The sequence below is a fragment of the Vulpes vulpes genome, chromosome 9 (assembly GCF_048418805.1).
Source record: "Vulpes vulpes isolate BD-2025 chromosome 9, VulVul3, whole genome shotgun sequence".
Lineage (NCBI taxonomy): Eukaryota > Metazoa > Chordata > Mammalia > Carnivora > Canidae > Vulpes > Vulpes vulpes.
In genome coordinates this window covers 18665454-18688235 of record NC_132788.1, presented here as the reverse complement: position 1 = coordinate 18688235, position 22782 = coordinate 18665454, and the positions used below count along the sequence as shown (strand labels likewise).

Below are 22782 nucleotides of genomic sequence, written 5' to 3'. Positions count from 1 at the left end.
AAAACCCAATATATTATTAATACATATGACCTTGTACATCAGATTTTAAAAAACCTGAAACAACATTCTATATTTGAATACCCTTCCTTTCTTTCTTTAGCCTTTCAGGTGAAATAAAAATTATATTTATTGCAGCATTATTTACAATAGCTAAGATAAGAAAGCAACCTAGGTGTCTGTCAATAGACGGAAGGACATAGAAAATGTGGTATACACACACATACAGATATTATGCAGGCATAAAAAGATGGAATGTTGCCATTTGAAGCAGTATTAATGGATCTAGAGGGTGTTATGCTAAGAAAATAAGTCAGACTGAGGAAGACTGCTAGTATATGATTTCACACTTATGTGGGATCTAAAATTCAAAACAAATGAGTAAACAAACAAATGAAAACTAGAATCAGGCCTATAACTACAGAGAACAAACTGATGGTTGCCAGAGGGAAGCAGGGAGGAGTAGTGATGGGCAAAACAGATGAAAGGGAATGGGAGACACAGACTTTCAGTTATGGAATAAATAAGTCATTGAATAAGAGGCACAGCATAGGAAATATAGTCAATGATATTGTAGCATTGTATGGTGACAGATGGTAGCTACACTCACTGCAAGTGCAGCATGATGTATGGAGATGTTGGAGATGTTGAATCACTATGTTGTATACCTGAGATTAATGTAACATTGTGTGTTAGTTTATACTCTAAACAAATAAATAGAAGGGTTATAAATAAGAATAATGAATACAATTTTTAATGCTTAGTTTTATTTCATTTATAAAGTAAATGCCTACTAGGTAGCTCCTATAAAAAGGATTTATCAATAGTGAAGAGCAAAACATAGGACTGAGCAGCTAATAGGACTGACTGTATTCCTTCTACTTTTCTCCTACTTCCCAATCTCCTACTGTGCAGTAGCCTGAATTCCAAGAAATGTATAAAAGTTGCTAATTATAGATCTTTTATTTTATAAATCACCAACACCAGAAAATTCTGGTTTTAGCTCTCAGTGTTATACCTTGAGGTGCATGCTTACCCTCTAAGTAAAACCGGAAGCATATCGTACAAAGATCTAACTAAGTGATTTTTTTTGTGTGAACTAAGTATGTATTTTAATTGTTAGTTGATTGAATCAATCAGAAACATTTGTTAGGCATCTAGTAAGTTTCTGACACTATCTGGACCAAGAATATTTGAAGAAGAGGGGTACTTATAGATCTTAAAGGCTAACACTGAGTGGAGATTTGAGGTGATTAGAACTAGTACAGGAAAGCCTAAGACACAGAGAGCTCTGATTGTGCAATTATCTCACCAGAAATTGAAGTTGCTATTACTCTTAAAAAAATCATAATTAGAGCATTTGGACTGATGAGAGGGGGAGACCCTGACTTATCATGAACACACCCCCCAAAAACAAAAATGTCAGTGAAGATGAGGGAAGACAGTATTTAGGAGAGGTTTCCTGACATTGCAAATTTCATCTTTTCCAAACATTTATTGTCTTAATGCCATAAATCTATATGTATGGTTGTAAATATTCCCCATTCTTAAAATTGATGGGACAAACTGAGATTTACTGTAGGGAATGAACATTTTCTATGTTGATTTTAAAAAAGTTTGATTTACATTTTAGATTTTAAACAATGAAGATTCAAACTCAGGTAGCATATATACTTCATTAGTTCAGCTCATATCTCTGTTTTGAAATCAAAAAGCAAATGAGACATTTTCCTGGCATTAAGATGATTTAAAGATAAAGCACTTACTTCTATTTTGAGGTCTTCCATGATTTTAATATCATCCTTTGGATCATTTTTCCTTGTAAAATTGAGTTCTGTACAAGAATAATTGGCAGCATACTGCATCTTTGGATTATATCTGAACACCAAATGTTGTCCCTCATCTGAATATTTCACTGGTTCAATGAGGTACCTTTGGTCATATACCCTGAAGAATCCCCTATGGAAAATGGGAATGTGATGTACATTCAAGATCTATTCCATTTTACTTCTATATTTCTCACAATATTCTTCTGTTCCATTTTATCAACTTTGTCTATTTAAGAATGGAAACTATAAGACTGAAGTCTCATGAGCATGTAGTCAGGTACTGGGAATGATAAAAAGATGAGGTTATTGTGGCCTTTGAATTAATAACTTTCATAAGAATGAAATCATCTAAATTTTCAGAAATTTGACAGTTCGATCTCTACTTTGAAATCTCAGAATTCTAGCAAACATTTTGTGAATTTTTTATGTCCATCATGCATTAATTGTAGAGTAAATACATGAAAGTAAAATACTATTATCCAGAAATTTTGTCATCAAAGGTATTCTTATTCGGAATATATTGGGATCTACTCAAGTGAAGTACTCATTCATGTATGAGTACTTCACACATGAAGGTGGAAATTTCTTATTCTTTTACCCTCTACCTCCTTCCTTTCTTACCCTTAAGACCAAGATCTACAGAGAACTGAAATAGGCTTTACTTCTGACTTTAATTTCTAAGGACTCTAAACTCCCGATAATTAAAATGGTGTGAACTGTTGTGTGGTAGGAAATTACAGGACTGGAAGTTAGGAAGCCTGGTTTTTGGATTGAGTTCTATCACCGGTAAGACTGAATGCTCAGAGGCAAGTCTCTGATTTCAGTGTCTGTAACATGAGAGGACAGTCTAGATGATTTCCAGCAGTCTTACAACTTGAATCCCTTGATCATATACTGAAAAACTTGTCTTGCTTAAAGCTGTACATTAGACATCTTTTTCTCAAAAATGAACATAAACGATGGGCCATAATGTATACTTATGCTGAAAATACACAGTAGTTTTTTCCCATTAATTTTTCTATTTAAAGAGTTGTTAGAAAGATGAGAAGGAAATGTCTCTGAAAATCCATTATGAAAATTTATAAATAAAATAGATACTTGTCCAATACCTCAGACCATTACATGTGCTGATACTGGCAGCAGAATCAAATTCATGTATGATGGATCCTTGGTAAAAACAGTGATCCTAAAATAGATGAAGAGGCTATCGAATAAATATATATATATATATTTATATTACATAAATTATAATATACACATATTTTGTGTTTATAATATACCAACATTTCATTCTCACAAATTATACACATACTCATTCATGGATTTATTCATTGTCTTCTGTCATTTGGAAATTTTTAAATTCCTTTAGAATCCTTTTAATCGCATGATTACATTGTGTTAAGCAGTATATTTAGCAGTTTATTAGTTGATGAATCCAGCGTTAGAAATGTGACCGTTTCCTTATAAATATTTCTTTTTATTAAACCCATCCTAAAATTCCTACCAAACTACCCTTATGTTATTATTATAGTTTTCCTACAGTTGCCTATGAAATATGCCAATGTTTTTGATGATTGCTAAAATTAGATCTTACTCTCCAACCAGGTCCCCTCAAGTCTCCTACTGTTGTGCTTCAGTCAAGTTAGTATCCTTGTCATTCCCTACGTGGTGCTCTGCCTACAGTGATTCTGTCAGGTAATCACGTTTTCCATTATATCCATCTCTTCAACTCCTGCCTATGTGTGGCCCTTCCCATGGGATCTCAGACCCTCACAGGCCAGCAACCATCCTTTGCATAAAAGAATGTTGAACATCAGGCTGTCTTATACTCCTTTTGTGTCCTGCCCTACGTACCCTTCCTCCAGACTTAATACCATTTTGAGTATATAGAAGTCGGTTTAGTAAAGAAAAATACATTAACAGTCATTGATTTGTTAATAATCAGCTTCCTTTTAGAGTTTGAGGGTCATGTTTTCTATTCTAGGATAACTCAGTGACAAAATTCAATCAATATTCATTCCTGACATAATATTTTTTTCCTGACATAATATTTTCTGAAGCTGCTTATAAAGTTAGATTGGGTTTCAAAATCACATGAGGAAATTTCAGAAAAGAGACATGGGAAGGTTCCATAAGATACCGTGGTGGAAGGATAGCTGGTGATCATCTCTCCTTTTGTGGAGTAGTAAGTTTCACTGTAATTTAAACCTAGGAACTCCCTGGAAAAGAGGGCAGAGAGGTAGTGAGATTTACTCATTCTATAAAGTCACCCAATAAAACCAGTTATGGAGAGAGAAGTCTCTAGACTGCTTTCAAATCTCAGTAAGTTCCTTTCGTGCTAAAAACACATAAGCAAAACCAATCCTGTTCAGATGAAAAAAACCTTCTACCTGGACTTCATGGTATGGCAAACACTTGAAGAAACTGAAAAAGATTCTGGTAGTTTTAGCCAAGGGAACAACTTGAGAAGACCTAGAGAAAATGTTACCTAAGTAAAAATAATATATAAATACATTTTATACAAAATATATTTGACATATGTCATATATACATACACTATACATATTTTATTTTTTTTTAATATTTTATTTGTTTATTCATGAGAGACACAGAGAGAGGCAGATACACAGGCAGAGGGAAAAGCAGGCCCCACCAGGTAGCCCGATGTGAGCCTCGAAGCCGGGTCTCCAGGATCACTTCCTGGGCTGAAGGTGGCGCTAAACCGCTGAGCCACCCAGGCTGCCCCACTATACCTATTTTAAAATACATTAACCCAACAGCTATATATTTAGATAAAAGCAATATGTACTAATAATAGTAAATTTAGAAAACATGGAAAAGTACCAATGAAATTGTCCTAAATTCTCACCATAGAGAAATACCTCTGTTAATATTTTCATGTAATTCTTCATAGTTTTTTCTCTGCACAAGTAAAGAGCATTCATTCTGAGTGATTGTAGAGTAACCAGTGCTCTCCCACATCTCCTGTATAAAACCCATGGGTATCCTCACACTGAGAATTAAGATTGTATATGTCAACTCCCTTGGCCAACTCCCTTGGCCACCCTTGTTACTTTCTCCATCTGGGGCAGCCTGGGGCCCCCCAATAGCCTTTGACCTGCTGAAAAGCATCTGGCTGGTAGCCACACCGCCCCCTCCGCGGCCCTGGGGGATTGGGCCACAACAGCCCCTGCCTCAGCCACCATCACCCTTGCTGCCTGGAACCTCTGCCCTGGACTGGAGTCCCAGCTCCCCTGCCCCACTGCCCAGCCTCTCCTGGGTAGTGGCCCAGAGCAGCCCAGAGGCCTGGTCTTTTCCACCCATGAGACTGTACTGAGGCGGCTGGACAGGAGACAGGAAACCAGCACTCCAAATCACCTCAATAAAGTACCTTCTACAAAAAAAAAAAAAATGTGAAATTTTATCCTGAAAAACAGACCTTTGAAACTCACGACAGAAACATTAGTTTTTAAAGTCAAGACTTTTGGAATACATGAACTAGGGTTTATGTTTCCAAATTATAAAAATGAAGAGCTCAGGGCAGTCTTCCTATAAATAGGAGATCAACAATAGTAAAAAAAAGAAGCCAGGCTACAACACTGACCAAGTAAAAAGCCTGGTGGAAGGGAATGGATGGAGGAAATATGATGATGGAATGTGACTGTGTTATCTGGAGTAAATGTGACTGCACATAGAGATAACACAGAAGCAGGGATGTCAGCATCAAAGACTTCCTGATGTGCCCCAAACCTATTCCTAGAATCAGGAAAAGGATAGGCATAGAGTTAATCCCCCCTCAAGACTGTCAACTTTTCATTCAATGGCACACTATAAGTTGCTTGAAAAGAAGTTTGTTTATAGTTCCTCTATCCGGTGGGATTTTTGACGACAGCCAATAGGCTGCTTATTTCCTACTCAGTAAGAAGACCCTGTACTGTGCTCTGAAATTCACTTAGTTCTGTCTGAATTACCCCATGTGGATAATAACAATTCCATTTTAACATTCATGAGTCCACAAGAAGAAAAGTGTAATATTGACTCTATTGGACATGAAATGGTGATAGAGTAGAGAAAGCCCTAGTGTCAGTACCATTACTTGGGTTTGACGGAATGGAATGAGCTCAAAATCACTTTTGAGAGGTAAAACATATACTGTGTTATATGAACAAGAAAAACAAACAGACAGTTATGTAGTTATAAATGCATAAACATGTTCATTATTAAAATTGACATCATTCTCTCTACATAGCTGTTTATCCAAGCTTTCCTTTAATTATCTCATAAATATGCATTTAACAACAGATTTTTATAAAACAAGATTAAGGAAATATTTAACCTGAGTTAAAAATATCCACCTGTGCCTTCTTACTTGTCTTTCCTCAGAGAGCTGGCATAACAATGAGAATTTGCTCTAATAGAGCAGAATTGGTAGATTTCTCTTCATGCCCACATTCCATGAACATAGCTTGTCTCATCCTTGGTAAGTCCTAAATAGGTAGGATTATGTGTTCTGCATGCAGCCAGGATGTGCATTTAAGTTTAGGGACTGAATCATAGTAGGGATCACTCTCTTCCCCCCAAATTATATTGAAAAACGTCATTTTCTTATAAAACAACAGATCCTATTTTTTTTCAATTCATGAATACAAAGTACGACTCGCTCATTTTGAAATAATCACAGACTCACAGGTAGTTACAGAGATAGCATAGCAGAGTCTGGTGTCTGTGTACACTTCATTCAGCCATATCTTACACAACCATAGTACAATAACAAAACCAGATATGTGCACTAGTACAATACATGTGTGTGCATTTGTGTTATTTTTTCATATATGTGGATTTCTGTTATGCCCCTACAATCAAGATACAGAACTATTCCACCAGAAAAATCTCCCTCATTGCTATCTCTTTATAATCCCTGGCTTCCCGAACAACATCCTTAATTCTTAACAATAATTCAAAACAACCAATCTGTTTCCCAGCCTTATAATTTTGTCATTTTGAGAATGTTTTATCAGCGGAATCATATGGTATATGACCTTTGGTATATGACATATGCTTTGCCTTCTTTTCCCCATTCAGCATAATGCCCTAATGATCCACGGGAGTTGTTCCATTTCATGCTGGGTAGCATTCCATACTATGGATTTACTACAGTTTGCTTAACCATTCACTTGTTGAGGAGCTCTGAGTTGCTTCTAGTTTAAGGATATCATGAATAAAGCTGTAAACATTTGTGTACAGCTATCTGTGTGAATGTAGGTTTTTACTTTTCTGAGATAATAACCGGAAGTACAATTGCTTTACCTTGCGGAGGTTGCACATTTGGTTTTATAAAAATTGGCAGATTGTTTTCCCAGAGAGCTATATCATTTTGTATTCACATCAGCAATGCTTTAATGATCCAGTTTCTTTATATCCCTTGCCAGCCTTTGGTGATATAATTATTTTTTAGTTTCAGCCATTCTGATTGAATGTACTATTTCATTGCATTTCTTGGACGATTAATGGTGCCATACACCTTTTCAGTGCTTACTTGTCATGTATATATTCTCTTTCGTGATATGTCTTTTCATATCTTTTGCCTATTTTCCAATTGAATTGTTTGCTTTATTATGGTTGAGTTTTGAGAACCCTTTATTTTCCAAATACTAGTCCCTTTTTGGTTGTGGTTTGCAAATGTTTGCTCTTGTATCTTTGTGCAGCTTGTCTTTCATCCTCATAGCAAGACTTTTGTAGAGTAAGCACTCTCATTTTCAATGAAGTCCAATTTATCAACTTTAGCTTTTATTACTTATGTCAAATGATCTGGTGTCAAGTCTAAGAATTTTTTGCCTTAGCCCTAAATCTTCAAGATATTATCTTGTTTTATCTAAAAGTATTATAGTTTTGCATTCTATGTTGAAACCCAAGATCTATTTTGAATTAATTTTTGTATAAAATTGGCATAAGCTTTGGGATTCGAGTTGAGGTTTTTGTTTTTTGTGATTTATTTATTTATTTTTTGTTTTGTTTTGCTTTGTTTTGCTATGGATATACTGTAGTTTCAGCACCATTTGGTGAAGAGACTATACTTTCTCCATTGATTTGCTTTACAAACTTTGGCAAAAATCAGTTGGCTCTACTTGTGTGGAAATGTTTCCAAGTTTTCTATTTGATTCCACTGATCTATGTGCCTATTCCCCTAATAGTATGACTCTGTATCTATATACATCTTGAAGCGGTTACTCCTGTTTTTTTTTTTTTTCTCCATATTTCTTTTAACTACTCTAGTTCCTTTGTCTTTCCCTATAAATTTTGGAATAATCTTGTCTGTATCTTTAAAAAATCTTACAATAATTTTGATAAGAATTGTGATAACCCTATATATCAGTTGGAGAATCAACATCTTTACCATGTTGAGTCTTCTAGTAGATGAACACAAAATAAGGTCCCATCTATTTATATCTTTTTGATGATTTTCATCAGAATTTTATAGTTTTCAGTGAACAAGCTTTGTATATATTTCTCTATTTGTAACTTTTTCATTTATTCTTGAATAATTGCAACTGGTGTTGTATTTTAAACTTCAGTTTCCACATATTCATTGTGACCATACAGAAATACGATTGATTTTTTATGATGAAATATTTTGTGACTTTGCTGAGCCCTTTTATTCCTTCTAGGAGGTGTTTTTGTTTGTTTGCTAATTTGTATGCTAGCTTAGTTTGTTAGATTTCATAGAATTTTCTATACAAACCATTATTGTATCATCTGCAAATAAGGGCTTTTTTCTTCATCTACCTTTCCAATCTATATATCTTTCATTTCCTTTTCTTCCTGAGTTGTGCTAACTAGATCTTCTGGGAATATGTTGAATAGCTGTGGTGAGAGTGCATATATTTGCCTGGTCCCGGATTTTAGGAGGAAAACATTCAGCCTTTTACCAAAGTAAGTCAAGGGCTTACCAAATATCCATTTGGTTATGGTATATAATTCTTGTTCATTTTTGAATTCTATTTGCTAGCATTCACAATGGATATTTGCCTGTAGTTCAATTTCGTTTATATTATCTTTGTCTAGTTTAGGTATCAGAGTAGTGTTGGTTTCATAGAATGAAAGGGAAGTTTTCCCTCTTTATTTTGTGGAAGACATGGTATAAACAACATTTTTTTTCTTTTTTAAAGATTTTATTTATTCATGACTGACACTGAGAGAGAGAGAGAGTCAGAGACACAGGCAGAGAGGGAGAAGCCGGCTCCATGTAGGGAGCCTGACATGGGACTTGATCCTAGGTCTTCAGGATCACACCCCGGCTGAAGGTGGTGCTAAACCGCTGGGCCACCGCGGCTGCCCTAAACAGCATTTTTCATTCATTCTGTCATTCTCCTTTTAATTGGAGTATTTGGACCATTTAGATTTGAAGTAATTGTTAAAATATTAAGACTTAAGTCTGATATTTTATTTTTTTCCTGTTTCTTCTTTTTTCATGTTTTAGTTTCCTTTTCTTTCCTTCTTTGGGTTGCTGAAGTATATTTTCAAATTCCATTTTGATTTATCTATAGCGCTTTTCAGCATACATCTCTGAATAGATTTCTTAGTGGTTGCTCTAGGCTTATGTATGTATGTGAATACATGGTGAAACTTGGAATGGGGGCGGCCGGGTGGCTCAGTGGTCTAGCGCCGCCTTTGGCCCAGGGCCTGATTCTGGAGACTCGAGATCGAGTCCCACATCGGGCTTCCTGCGTGGAATCTGCTTCTCCCTCTGTGTCTCTGCCTCTCTCTCTGTCTCTCATGAATAAATAAATAAAATCTTAAAAAAAAAAAAAAAAAAGAAACTTGGAATGGGATTAAGTTTATCCTGTTTTGAGTTCGTTCAGCTTCTTAAACCTGTAGGCGTTGGTATTTTCCTTGTCAAATTTGAGAATTTTCAGTATCAAATATTCATTTGAATACTTTTTCAGCTCCATACTCTTTCTCCTCTCTCCTGGGTGTCTGATGGCACCAATTTTACATCTTTTGTTTTATTCACACATATTCCTGAGAGTATTTTTTCCCCAGAAAATTTTGTTATTCAGATTATATAATTTCTATTATTCTAACTGCACTGATTATTTCTACTCTCCTTTCTATTCTGATCTTAAGCCTATCTATTGAGGGTTTTACTTTTTTACTTTTCAGGTCCAAAATTTTCTTTAGATTCTTATTTATATCTTCGATTTTCTTTTTTTCTGAGATTTTTCTATTCATTTCCTGACACATTCTATTTTTTTCAAGTGTTTCAAGCATGTTTGTAATTTTTCATTGAAGCATTTTTATGATAGCTGCTTTAAAATTTTGTCAGATAACTCAAACATCTGTCTCATTTTGGTGTTGGCAGCTACTAATTTTTTCGTTCTTTTAGATTGAAATATTTCTGGCTTTTGGTTTGATACGGAATTTTCAATTAAAACTTGGATATTATGATGTTATGTTATAACCCCCTGGATCTTGTGTTTTAGTAGATCTCCTCTGATACTATTTTAGTGTGAGGCACCTCATTACTGTCAAGTAGGAATGGAAATCCAAGGGTCTCTACTTGTCCTACATGAGTTCCTTGCTATTGCTTGGCAAGGGTCAAATGCATTCCCGCTGAAATATTCTCAGTAAGAAAGGAGGGATGTTTCATCTATGCTTTTCATGTGGCTTCCACTGACACTGTGAGGGGTGTTTTTGCTAGTTCTCCACTAGGCCTCTTCTCACATTAACCCAGCAGGAAAGGTGCCAGATGGGCATGGTGGCATCCAGGCTCTATAATAGTCCTCACACTACAGTGAGGAGAATGGGGCTTCTTTACCACTAGGCCAGAATGAAAGTCTTGACTCTCCATTTAGCTATCTCTGTTTCTCTAAACAGGAGAAGAGAGGGTGTTGGGGTGCCTTTTTATAGCCTGACAGTGGTGGAAGCTTAGTCTCTTGGTACTGCTTTTTCTGGCTGAGATGGGAGTGGGGACACTGTTCTCTGTGTGTATGTGATGTTTGCTAGAGTAGAACAGTTATTGTCTAAAAACTTTGTTTTTCTAAGTTATTTCTTTCTTTCTTAGCCCTTTGGCTAAATAGAGCATGATTTTGCAGGTTGCTGATTTCTCTAGTATCTAGTCTGGGATATATGAAGCCAAAAGGCAACCTGAGAAACACACCACTGTGTCTGTCATTCCTCGGGTAACAGAGTTTCTAGCTGGTCTAACTTTCTCTTCACATCTGTCAGTCTTCTTATATTTGCTTTATATATGTAGTGCCCAGAAGTTTTAATTGTACTTAGTGGAAGGAATAGAGAAAAATATGTCTGCTCCATTTCTCTGGAAGTAAAAATTCATAGCTTCATTTTCTTTTATAAATTAAAACGTCAATTTTAAGAAATGTTATAGAACTTTTTTTTATCATTTTAACATATTTTTTAACATTTGGAATTCTGTACTGTAATATTACATAATATCATAATACTGTGCTCATAGACAACCACAAGTTATGCTTATTGTTGTTTTAACCTCAAAACAGGGACGCCTGGGGGGTGCAGCAGTTTAGTGTCCACTTTCGGCCCAGGGCATGATCCTGGAGTCCCGGAATCGAGTCCCACAATGGGCTCCCTGCATGGAGCCTGCTTCTCACTCTGCCTTTGTCTCTGTCTCTCTCTCTCTGTCTCTCTCTGTGTCTCTCATGAATAAATAATAAAATCGTTTAAAAAAACCCCTCAAAATACATACATATTACATAATCATAACACACTTATCATCACATAATATTTTTGCCATTAGTAGAATCCTTTCAATCTAAAGTCTCTCCAAGATGATGAATAGACACCAATGTTTACTCAGGTCAAAAACTGAAACATAATATATGATTAAAAAATACTCAATATAGCCATAATAAATGATTTAGAACTAAAATATCATAAAGGTACAGTTTTTAAAATGCTGTTTTATCATGGTATTCCTGATCTAAGAATGACTTAACATTTTATTAACTACTTGGATGATATAGAAGTAAACATACTAAAGGATTTTAGTGAATTAGAAGGTAATAGTTTTTATAACCCACAGAGGTCAAGATATCTCAGAAATAGATACATAGATAAATAATAAACTATTTGTAAAGGTCTTGAACCTACCATATTTTTTCTTTAAGCTCTTTGAACTACTCCTGGTCACATTTTGTTCCCACTCCTGACATAAGAAACTTACAAGACTTCAAAAACCAGTTCAAAACACACTTACTATACTCCAGGTAAACTTTGAAATTCTTCCCTATATATGTATTTCATACCTCCAAAAATCTCCATTTTCATGTTTACTAGATTCTCATTCTATATTATAGAGGTCAGCAAAGTTTTTCTGTAAACATCCAAATGATAAACATTTTGGGCTATGTGGGCCACATATGATCTTTGTTACATGTTCTTTGCTTAGTTGTTTTATTTTGTTTTCATTCCAAATATTTTAAACTTTAAAAATTATTCTTATTTTGAGGGTCATACATAGAGCGTAGTAGAGCTAGTTTGGTCCACTAGCTTTTATTTGCCTTGCCCTAACATGCTTGAGGTTGCCTGTGAACCTTTTTAAAAAGGGACTGATTTACTTTTACTTGTATCTTTTTGGTTCCCAATACTGTATTTGACATGTTAATGTGTTCAATAAACAAGTGCTACTAAGAATAAAATAACTGAATTGAAATTTGAGCTACCATCCAAAAGACAGAGTTTGCAGTTTGAATTTAACAAAGTTAATTCCTTGATAAAATAAAAGTATCAAACCTCTTCAGAGGGACAACAGAATCTAGTCTCTACCACATTTCATTCAAATTGTTCAGTACACAATCTAAATTTACTAGACATATGAAGAAACAGGAAAATTCTAACTCTTCAAGAAATAAGACAATCAATAAAGATCTACTTCGAGACAATCCAGAGGTTGAAATTATAGATGATGACTAAAGTAGGTATTATAACTATTTTCAACAAAGTAAAAGAAAATATACTTGAAATGCATGAAAAGATGTGAAATGTTAGCACAAAAATACAGAAATTACTTTTTAAAAAGCAAATTAAAAAATTATAATTGAAAATATCATGAATAAAAGGTTTCACTGTATGCGCAAGAATAGATTTGATAAAGGAAAGAGGTAATAAACTTGATGATAGATCAGTAGAAATTATCTAGTCTAAAGAAAAGAAATAAAAAAAGAACAGAGCTTTGGGGACATGTAATATAATATTAAAAGGACAAAATACTGATAATTTGACTGCTAGGAAGAAGAGAAAAAGTATGGAGGAAGGAAATGGTAATGACTGAAATTTTATCCAATTTGGAGGAAGACATAAATTAGAATTTAAAGAAGTTTAGTAAAGCACAAGCAAGATTAATATGAAGAAAATTACACCTGTACATATCATTGTCAAATTGAGGAATATTGGCAACTAGGACAAATCTTGAAAGCACTAAGAGAACAACATAATGTATACAGGGGAACAGAAATTCAAACTGCCACTAACATCTCATTAGAAACTATAGGGGTCAGAGGAAAGAACAATGTCAACACTGTTTTGCCAAAAGAAATAAAAATTCTGTCAATCCATAATTTTATATACAGCAAAAAATAACCTTCAAAAATGAAGGAAAAAAAAAAAGACCATTTCAGATAAAAGAAAACCAAGATAAATTTCTCCCAGCAGATCTGTACTACAAAAATGGGCAAGGAAAGTCCTTCAGGTCAAAGGAATTGGTAGCAGAAGTAAAACTGAATCTCTAAGAATAGAAGGATAGGAAATGGTAAATGATTCAGTAAGTTAAAACAATATATATATTTTTATTGAATTTCTTTAAGATGTATATGACCACTTAAGGCCAAAATTATAGCCATGCACTATGGAGTAAATTATGTATATAGATGTATATATACAACAAGTTAACATAAAAGAATTGTGGTTTTAAATGGACTTATATGATGAGGAAACTTTTACATTTTACATAAAATGACACAGTATTAACTGTAAATAAATATTATAATCTCTAAAACAAAAGTTTAAACCTAAATCAGGAGATACTGCTAAAAAGCTAATAGATAAATGAAAAGCCAGTAGGTAAAGTTAAAAAAAAAAAAAAAGCAAATAACCCAAATATCTAGAGAAAGCAGGGAAAGAAAAGACCAGAAAATCAAACAAACAAAATAAACAGGAATCAAATATTAAATACAACATATCATTCATAACATTAAATGTTAACGGATTAAACATTACAATTAGAAATCAGATTGTCTGAATTCATTAAAAAGCAGGACCCAGCTTCTTGCCAACTTACAAGAGATCCATCTTAAATGGAAAGATACAGAAATGTGAAAGAAAATGGATGAAAATAGTACACTGTGCAAACATATGAAGGCATTGATAACAGGTAAAATACACTTCCTGACCAGAGGGATTTTCTGTAATGACACAATAATAAAAGAATCCATTCACCAACAAATACCAAGGAATCATAATGAAGAAATTAAAGGCATTAGAATTGCTCAGCTGACACAAGGTGTAACGTGCTTTGGTAAATTCTTCCCTGCTTTTAGTTTATTCTCCAAAAGAACTTGGTTTGATATCTATTTTAAGTAACTTAGCATTTTAAAAACCATGTTTTTCAAATTTCCTCTGTTTCACTGACTCACAAAGAAGTAATGTATTAACTCTCTTCCTAGAGTGAGTATACAGAGTTCAAAGGGCTCTAAGTACCTTAAATAGAGGGTAACTCAGGAACCGAAAGGCAGTGTCTGTAATTGCTAAAATGTCGAAATTATATTAGGGCTTATATTAGGAAAGTAGGAATTTAGTCTATATGTAGGTGACAATGACTTGAGGAATTCACTTCACTGGCAGTTTCTACAAAAACTGGGATACTACAGACTAATAAATCTATAAGGTATTGAATTATAATTGAACTTACCTTGACCTTAAAAGGTGAAGTATTAAAGTTTTTCTAGTGAGTCTTAGTTCATACAGCAATTCTTCTTCATAAGTTTCCTGCAAAACAGTATCCATCGTATGACTTGAATGTGTATTCCTTTAATGTGTGTTGGGGCAGGGAGTGGAGGGGGTGTGGGGAAAAATTAGACTTAATCCATCTATCCAGCAGTCCAGCAATCCCGCCAGGTAAAACGATAAACATGGATTAGGCTGAATTTATGAGATCCAATATACATGGGGGATTTTTCTTGTAAGTTATTTTTTAAATTATTTTTAAAAAGATTTTTATTTATTTATTCATGAGAGACACAGAGAGAAAGAGAGGCAGAGACACAGGCAGAGGGAGAAGCAGGCTCCATGCAGGGAGCCTGATGTGGGACTCGACCTGGACTGTGGGATCACCACCCAAGCCAAAGGCAGACACTCAACCACTGAGTCACCCAGGTGTCCCTTAATTAAATGTTTGATGGGCATTTTTTCTAGTTATAAAATGAAATGAAAATATGTATATTTTCTTCCTATCCAGAGATAACAAGTTGTTGTATGTTCTTACAGTTCTGCACCCACCCATAGAGCTTTTGTTTATGTATCTTTAACAGTTTGGGTTATACTCTTTTATAGTCTACTTTCTCACATAGAAATTAATCATGACTATGACCACTTTCCCTAGTCCAATAAATGTTCTTTTATAGTATGTATTTTATGACTGAAAGTCACGATGTGAATTTATTTAACTTCTATCTGGATCAGAAATTTGATTTGGAGTATTCACTATAGTTAGACATCATTTCTTTGACAGCAACGTGAAAAAAATGTTTGATAATGCCGTAAGATAACCCTGAAGAAAGGAAGCACAAAATTAGAATTTCTTTTTTTTTAAATTAGAATTTCATTAGAAATGTATAGTAGTTCTTGTTTTCTTGCCTTAAATATTAACAACGAAATGATAACTTGTTGTGACAAACTTTTCTTTAATGATCATTTTTCATAGTGATATTTTTCTTGTTTAGTTTATTTTCTTATTTGTATATGAATTCCTAATTTATGCCCTTTGGGTATTTTTGTGGTATTTTATTTCTTTGTGATCATAAGAATTATTTATAATTTAAGGATTGACAGTTACTGGTCATTTATCTAGCACATTTCTTTAGTTTATTGTTCACCATGTATTCAATTTCAGGCACAGTGATAATATGGAATATACAATGATACACAATGCCCTTTTGGAAGACACAGCTTGGCAAAGAAGAAAATCAAGCAAATGTAATTGAGTATTATAAGCATCATAATAGGAGAAATGCAGTGACTGTGTGAGGAAGGAGTCAGGAGAAAACAGAGAATGCAAAGGCCCTGAGATAGGAAGGAGCTTGACATGTTTGAGAAACCCAGAAAAGTTCAAGGTGGTTGGAGAATCAAATGTAAGTTGAATAAATATGAGAAATGAAAAAGTAGAAAGGAGCCAAATTATATACAGACTAATTAGTCACTTAAGAAGATTTGGACTTTATCCGAAGAAAAAAGTTTAGACAAAAAATGCAGAAGGAGGTATGGTATTTTAGATGGCTTACTTATTACAGATAATGGATTAGCAAAAATCACAACTTTAAGCAGAAAAACCATTTATTTTTTGCTTGTTTGTTTTAAATTTAAATTCAGTTAATACACACATAGTGCATTATTAGTTTCAGACGTAGAGTTCAGTGATTCATCAGTCTTATATAATACTCAGGCCTCATTACATCAAGTGCCTTCCTTAATGCCCATCACCCTGTTATACCATCCCCTCACCCCCTGCCCCTCTTGTGACCCTCAGTTTGTTCCCTTCCATAAGAGGTAAGAACCTCTTATGGTTTGTCTCCTTCTCTGATTTTGTCTTATTTTTTTTTTTAATTTTTATTTATTTATGATAGTCACAGAGAGAGAGAGAGAGAGAGAGGCAGAGACACAGGCAGAGGGAGAAACAGGCTCCATGCACCGGGAGCCTGACGTGGGATTCAATCCTGGGTCTCCAGGATCGCGCCCTGGGTCAAAGGCAGGCGCCAAACCGCTGCGCCACCCAGGGATCCCGTGATTTTGTCTTATTTTGGTAGGAAAAGTATTTAAAGGCTGTTGATGGAATACAGCTCACTTGGGCAGGGGAGTGGCAGCAGGGATAAGGGAGAGTAGATACTTTCAAAGGATATCTACATGCTAGAATGCATAAGATTTAGTGATTTTTTTTATTTTTATTTTTTTTTGATGGGAGAGGCAAAAGAGAGGAATGAAGAATTCTCTCAAGGAGTGCATGAGAAGTCAGTCAGTCAAGCATCCTACTCTTGACTTCATCTCAAATCGTGATCTCATGAGATGGAGCTCCATGTCTGGCTCCACACTGCTCAGGGAGCCTACTTAGGATTCTCTTTCACTCTCTCCTTCTGCCTCCCACCTCTCTCTCTCAAAGAAAATAAAAAATAAAAATAAAAATTCCCTCAGGCTTCTGGTTTGTTTAAACCATACTATTGAAAGGAGGGTCTTCTGAAGAGGGGCAGCTTTGAGGGAGAGAGAGGGGAGTTAAATGCTTTTGAATGTGAAGTGTGCATTTGGGTATTATTTTGACTGCAAGTTTAACATAAAATTAGGACTTCTTTATAAACATGTAATCCACACCCAGTGGGCAGGCAAGAACCTAGATGCTTATTCAGATAAGAAGGGTTGAATCCTATTTACAGTGTGATAAACTACTTGTGCAGGTGTGTGTGAGTAACAGTGGTATAGTGGGACTTTGTAAAATTTGAATGTGTGATTATGAGTTTCATATTAGCTAATATTCAGACATTATTGTTAATACTGTCAAATGTGACATTCTTATTAATCTTGTCATTAATATTGTCTTTATATTAATAAACATAATTTTTAATTTTGTTTAAAATTTTTATTATTTTATTTAGTTTTACAACTTTTTTATTTTGTTTTAGAATCATTTTAGATTTAGAGAAAAGTTGGGAAGATAATACAGAGAATTTCCATGTACCTCACAATTCAGCATTCTATATTATTAACATCTTACATCACTATGGCATACTTGTCACAACTCATGAACCAAGATTGACATTATCAATTAAGTAATTGACAAATCAGTTAAATCAATAAACTTATCCAGATTTCCTTAGTTTCTGTCTTATGTCCTTTCACTGTCTTAGGATCCCATCCAGGACACCATATTACATTTAGTTGTCATGCCTCCTTAGGCTCTTCTACACTATGACGTTTCTTGGGCTTTTCTTATTTGGGGGGGGGGGGGGATTTTCTTATTTTTTAACAACATTGACAGTTTTGAGGAGTACTGATCAAGCATTTTATAGGTTGCATCTCAATTAAGGTTTTTCTGATATTTTTCTCACTCCTAGCCTGGAATTGTGAAGATTTTCCCAAATCTTCACAACAAAATAAACAACAAAATAAAGTGCCATTTTCATCACATCATATTTGGAGTACATACTATCAACATGACCTATTATTGATAATGGTTATTATTGATAATGGTTACCGATTACTGTGATCACTTGGCTGAGGTAGCAGTTTTCCATCTTTCTTCACTGTTTCCCCCTCCATATTCTACTCTTTGGAAGTCACTGTGCACAGGCCATGCTTAAAGGGTGAGGAGTTATGCTCCACCTCCTGGGAAGGGGAGTGTCTATGTCAATATTTTAATTCTTATGTATAGGAGATTTATCTATTTTCCCCCATTTATTTATTTATTCAAGTGTTCACTTATACCAGTATGAGTTCAAAGATATTAATTTATACTTTGCTATGGCCCAGAACTATGTTATTATTATTTTTTTGCTCAAATTGTCCATTCTTTGGCTATTGGGAGGTCCTTCACTTGGCTCCCTATGTTCTTTTGACATAATCCCATCAGTGCAAGTTTGGTTTGTTTGTTTGTTTGTTTGTTTGTTTGTTTGTTTGAGAATTTCCTTAATTCTGGTAGTATAAGATGTTCCAAACTCATCCTGCATATTTCCTGACCCCATCCGGGCTCATCTTGTATATTCATAATGGGACTTGATTTGCACAATGGTGACAGAGGGCTGATTTTGCCCTCTTAGACGAGTACCAAACTTCAACCAATAAAAGTTCTTTTACTTTTTAATTGAAGTATAGTTGACATGTAATGTTATATTAATAAAAGATTTAAGAAGATGATAAAAGAATTGGAGATCAAGAGAAAACATTATTTGTAAGGAGATTATTACAGAAAAATGGTTAGACATTATCTCCAAATAGCAGCAGATAAAAAGTTGCTTTTTCAGTGTCTTAAGCCATGGGAAAGACATCTCAGTGGGATCATTAGGAAAGCTGAAATATGTCTTGCTTATGACTGAGGTACCTAACAAATGAGAGCCTGGAAGGCTGGCTCTTCTAATGATGAAGGGAAGAAAAATAGTTGCATTGGGAAAAGTTTGCCCTCAAGAAGTGTTGGGGCAAAGTGAGAGTCATTATTCTCCATGGACCAAGTTAGAAAGCTCGGGCCCACAATGCAAGTGCCTGGTAATAAATATCTAAGAACAGTCATTGAATGTTTTTTTTAGTAATGGGAATTGAAAATTACCTTATTTTGAAGCCTTTTTCCTATTATATGCATTACATATTGTCTGCATAAACATTTGTTTCTTTTGAAAATAAAATTTTAAATGTTTACATTTTAACAACTGAATAAACACTGTTCTAAGCAACAGACCACATGTGTTCCCAAGAAAGTTGTCCAACTTTGCTGCAGAGTCTGTAAGGCAAGTGAACCTGCATATTATATCACTGGGAAAGCAAAATGCTCGGAAATTACATTCCATAGGCACCAGCTCAGAACAAATGAGGTTGCCTTAAATCAGCCTGGAAACTTGTTAGTGGAAATCCTCAAAAAATCTGGAAAACTGTACATGGCAGCCTCTAAAATCCAAATTTTACTCCATTTTGTTTTGTAATCCAACACAAATTTGCTTCCTCCCCAACTCCGGCCCCCTCAAGTGCACGCTGTAGACTGAGTGGGAGTTCTCAGAAAAATCGAAACTCCTCTCTTTTTCACTTCTGATTAGTCAGAGGTTGCTTTCTACATACCCTATGAAAGCAATAAATCATATTTATTAAGTCAAAACATGTACCTGTATGTCATAATCATGAATGTGCCAAACTTCTCGCTTCTGCATCAGAGGAAGCTTTTTAGGATAAACCACTTCTTGACCTTCGACTCCAATGATTACCTTTTCTAAAAGGAAATGTTTAAGGGAGAAAATACAATCTGGCATTGACACCCATGCACAATCATTCTCATAGAGTTCACTTGCTCTCAATTAGCAGCCATGTACAACATCACTTTGAAGTATCACTCCCACTTAATAGGTAAGGAAATTGAGACTGATAGTTTCCAAATTAGGCAAATATAAGCAAAATTGGAAAACAGCCTTCCCTTCCTCCCCATTAGGTCTTTTAGCTTCTTTCGTCTTCCCACTTTGCTTTGCAGCTACCACCTTCGTCATCTTAATCTCCTCCTGTCTGTCTCTGGATTTTGCGCCTGTCAAACCTGCATTGTAAGGCATTGTTTCGGTGTAAATTACCAATTTTATCTCCCAGGGACACTTGCATTTGAAATCTTAACTCTCCTAGCTAAATACAAATGCAAAGCTTTCCCTTGTTAAAAGGGCGTAGGTACTCTTGAATCAGTGCTTTCCTGAGTGAGCCCTGGTTATCTCACTGAAGAGTGATGTAGAGGAAAGACCATAGGATACTACAATCTGCTATTATTTGAATCAAAGTCTTATGAGTTTATTGGCCATAAATGCTATTTCTATTCTTTCTGATCTGTAGATATTATTCCCAATTCCTTTTTTTTTTTTTTGGTTTTATTTATTTATTCATGAGAGATACAGAGAAAGAAGCAGAGACATAGACAGAGGGAGAAGTAGGCTCCCTGTGGGGAAGCCTGATGTGGGACTCGATCCTAGGACCCTGGGATCATGACCTGAGACGAAGGCATACGTTCAACCCCTGAGCCTCCCAGGTGCCCCTCTCAATTTCTTTATAAAATAGATAATAAGATTGCACACATGCTAATGTACGCGAAAGTAGCTAATGGCTAGCACAGTGTCTCTACACTGCAGATATTCAGAAACACCCACTCCTTCCTCCTTCTCACTGTAAATCAGAGTATGTAAAAGCACTGAAGTATTTCATAAAAGCATAGAATCTCAATATTAGACATAACTAGTCCGAGTCCTATACTATGTTCTCAGCAAAATCATCAATGAATATTATTTTATTATTTACAGTCTAAACTTTGTGACTAAAGAGACATTACCTCATAGCCTAGTAAGAAAACCGTGATAAAAAGGTTAAGACATACCTTTAATCTGAGAAATGAGTATAATCATGAAAAGCAAACTCCTGAGAAACATTCTGAATGATTCTGATGGAAGAAGGGGCACAGATGCTTGAGAAAAGATGTGTGCAGCTCTCTGCCCTTGTTTCCACAGCAGGGTTGAAGAGCCCAGATAGATAAGTAGTTTTGATCCAGTACAAGGAAATGTTCCTTGCTTGTGTTGCATCATTTGTGAGGTGCTTGAGGCTAAAACCTGGAGGGTGGACATCATGTACTAATTAAAGACACCACTGAGGTGCTGTGGTGGAGTTGGGCTGGGCAGAGATCCCTACTTCATGCCTGATATAAATAGAATTCTAGATGTACTAAAAATTCAAAAGTGAAAAAAATCATATATGTCTTAGAAAAATATTTGAAGAATGTTTATGGAAGCTTTGGTTGGAGAAAATGCATGTGAAGAATGCCACATGGAGAAATTATAAAGGAAATTTTTATAAAAAGTAGATAGAAGTATTGAGAAGTTTTTTTAACTAAATAAAAGCCTATGCCATGGGGCATGGGTATAATGGCCTTTCAAAATCTGTAAAAAGACAAGATACTCATCCACAATCCACATTCTACCCCTACTTGCCACCCCCACCCTGATAAAAGACCCCAGAGTCCTGAGGCAAGGGAAAATAACTAGAGTCCCCCCGCCCAATTTTATTGAGATCTAACTGCCATACCACACTGTGTACGTTTAAGTTGGGTACATATTCTTTTACTCAACCTTTGGGTTTTGGAGTTCCTCAAGGTATTAGCCTATTTCCTCTTTTCCTCTAACTGTATGCTTGTTCCAAAACCATCTCATCTTCAGTTGTGGTTTAATTATCATCAGTTATGCCTCACATTTTTACTTCCAGCCACCTGCATGATAGACCTTTACAGCCAACTCTCTATTCAACATCTTCATTGAGACAGCTCAAAGTCCCTGCAAACTAAGAAGATACAAAACTTGTTCTCTGCTTTCATTAATGATGTTAATATTTATTCCACATTGCAAGTCTGAAACCCAGTAGTCATCATTGGTATCTCTCATAATCAACCCATCACTAAGTATGTTTATTTTACCTTCCAGAAAATATTCAAACCTCTTTTCTCCAGCTTTTCTGCCTCCTTTTAAGTCCAGGTTCTTATAGACTGTTTTTGGCTACACTCCGACAAGTATGATCTTTTCAGATACAAATCTGATCATGTCATGTGCCTGTTGAAAATGCTTCAATACTTTGTCATTGTCATTGGTGTTAGGATTAAAATTTAAAATTTCAAAAGGTAAATTACCTGCTACTTTTTAATTCTGTGGCTTTGACCAAAGTATGAAATATTTCTGTACTTCTGTTTTCTCATCTATAAAATGGACTTTGGGCATAATAACATGTATCTCATAGGCAGAGTATGAGTGTTAAATGAATCTGTGCTAAAAGGCAATCTTACATTCTATGGTTCATTCACTCTCCAATTCTCTTAGTTGACTTTTTCATAGTCTCTCTTCTCTCCTCAAATCTCAAATCTCCTTTAATTTACTCTTAATGATTACCATGCTTTCCACTTCATTGAGAAACAAAGAAACTACCAGAAGAAAGAAATCTTACTTTCTCCCATTAT

General features: G+C 35.1%; 1 protein-coding gene across 1 annotated transcript in view; it reads right to left on the bottom strand.

Annotated features, from left to right (window-relative positions):
- The window catches only part of ADAM7 (ADAM metallopeptidase domain 7), a 62010-nt gene extending 39807 nt beyond the window's left edge, over positions 1–22203 (bottom strand). The window contains exons 1-7 of the mRNA XM_026007801.2: positions 22190–22203; positions 21163–21200; positions 19925–20028; positions 14767–14843; positions 3967–4045; positions 2936–3012; positions 1764–1956 (exon numbers count right to left, since the gene is read on the bottom strand). Coding sequence (XP_025863586.2) covers positions 1764–1956; positions 2936–3012; positions 3967–4045; positions 14767–14843; positions 19925–20028; positions 21163–21200; positions 22190–22203 — 582 coding nt within the window. The remainder of the gene's footprint in view (positions 1–1763; positions 1957–2935; positions 3013–3966; positions 4046–14766; positions 14844–19924; positions 20029–21162; positions 21201–22189) is intronic.
- Between the last annotated feature and the right edge of the window lie 579 nt (positions 22204–22782).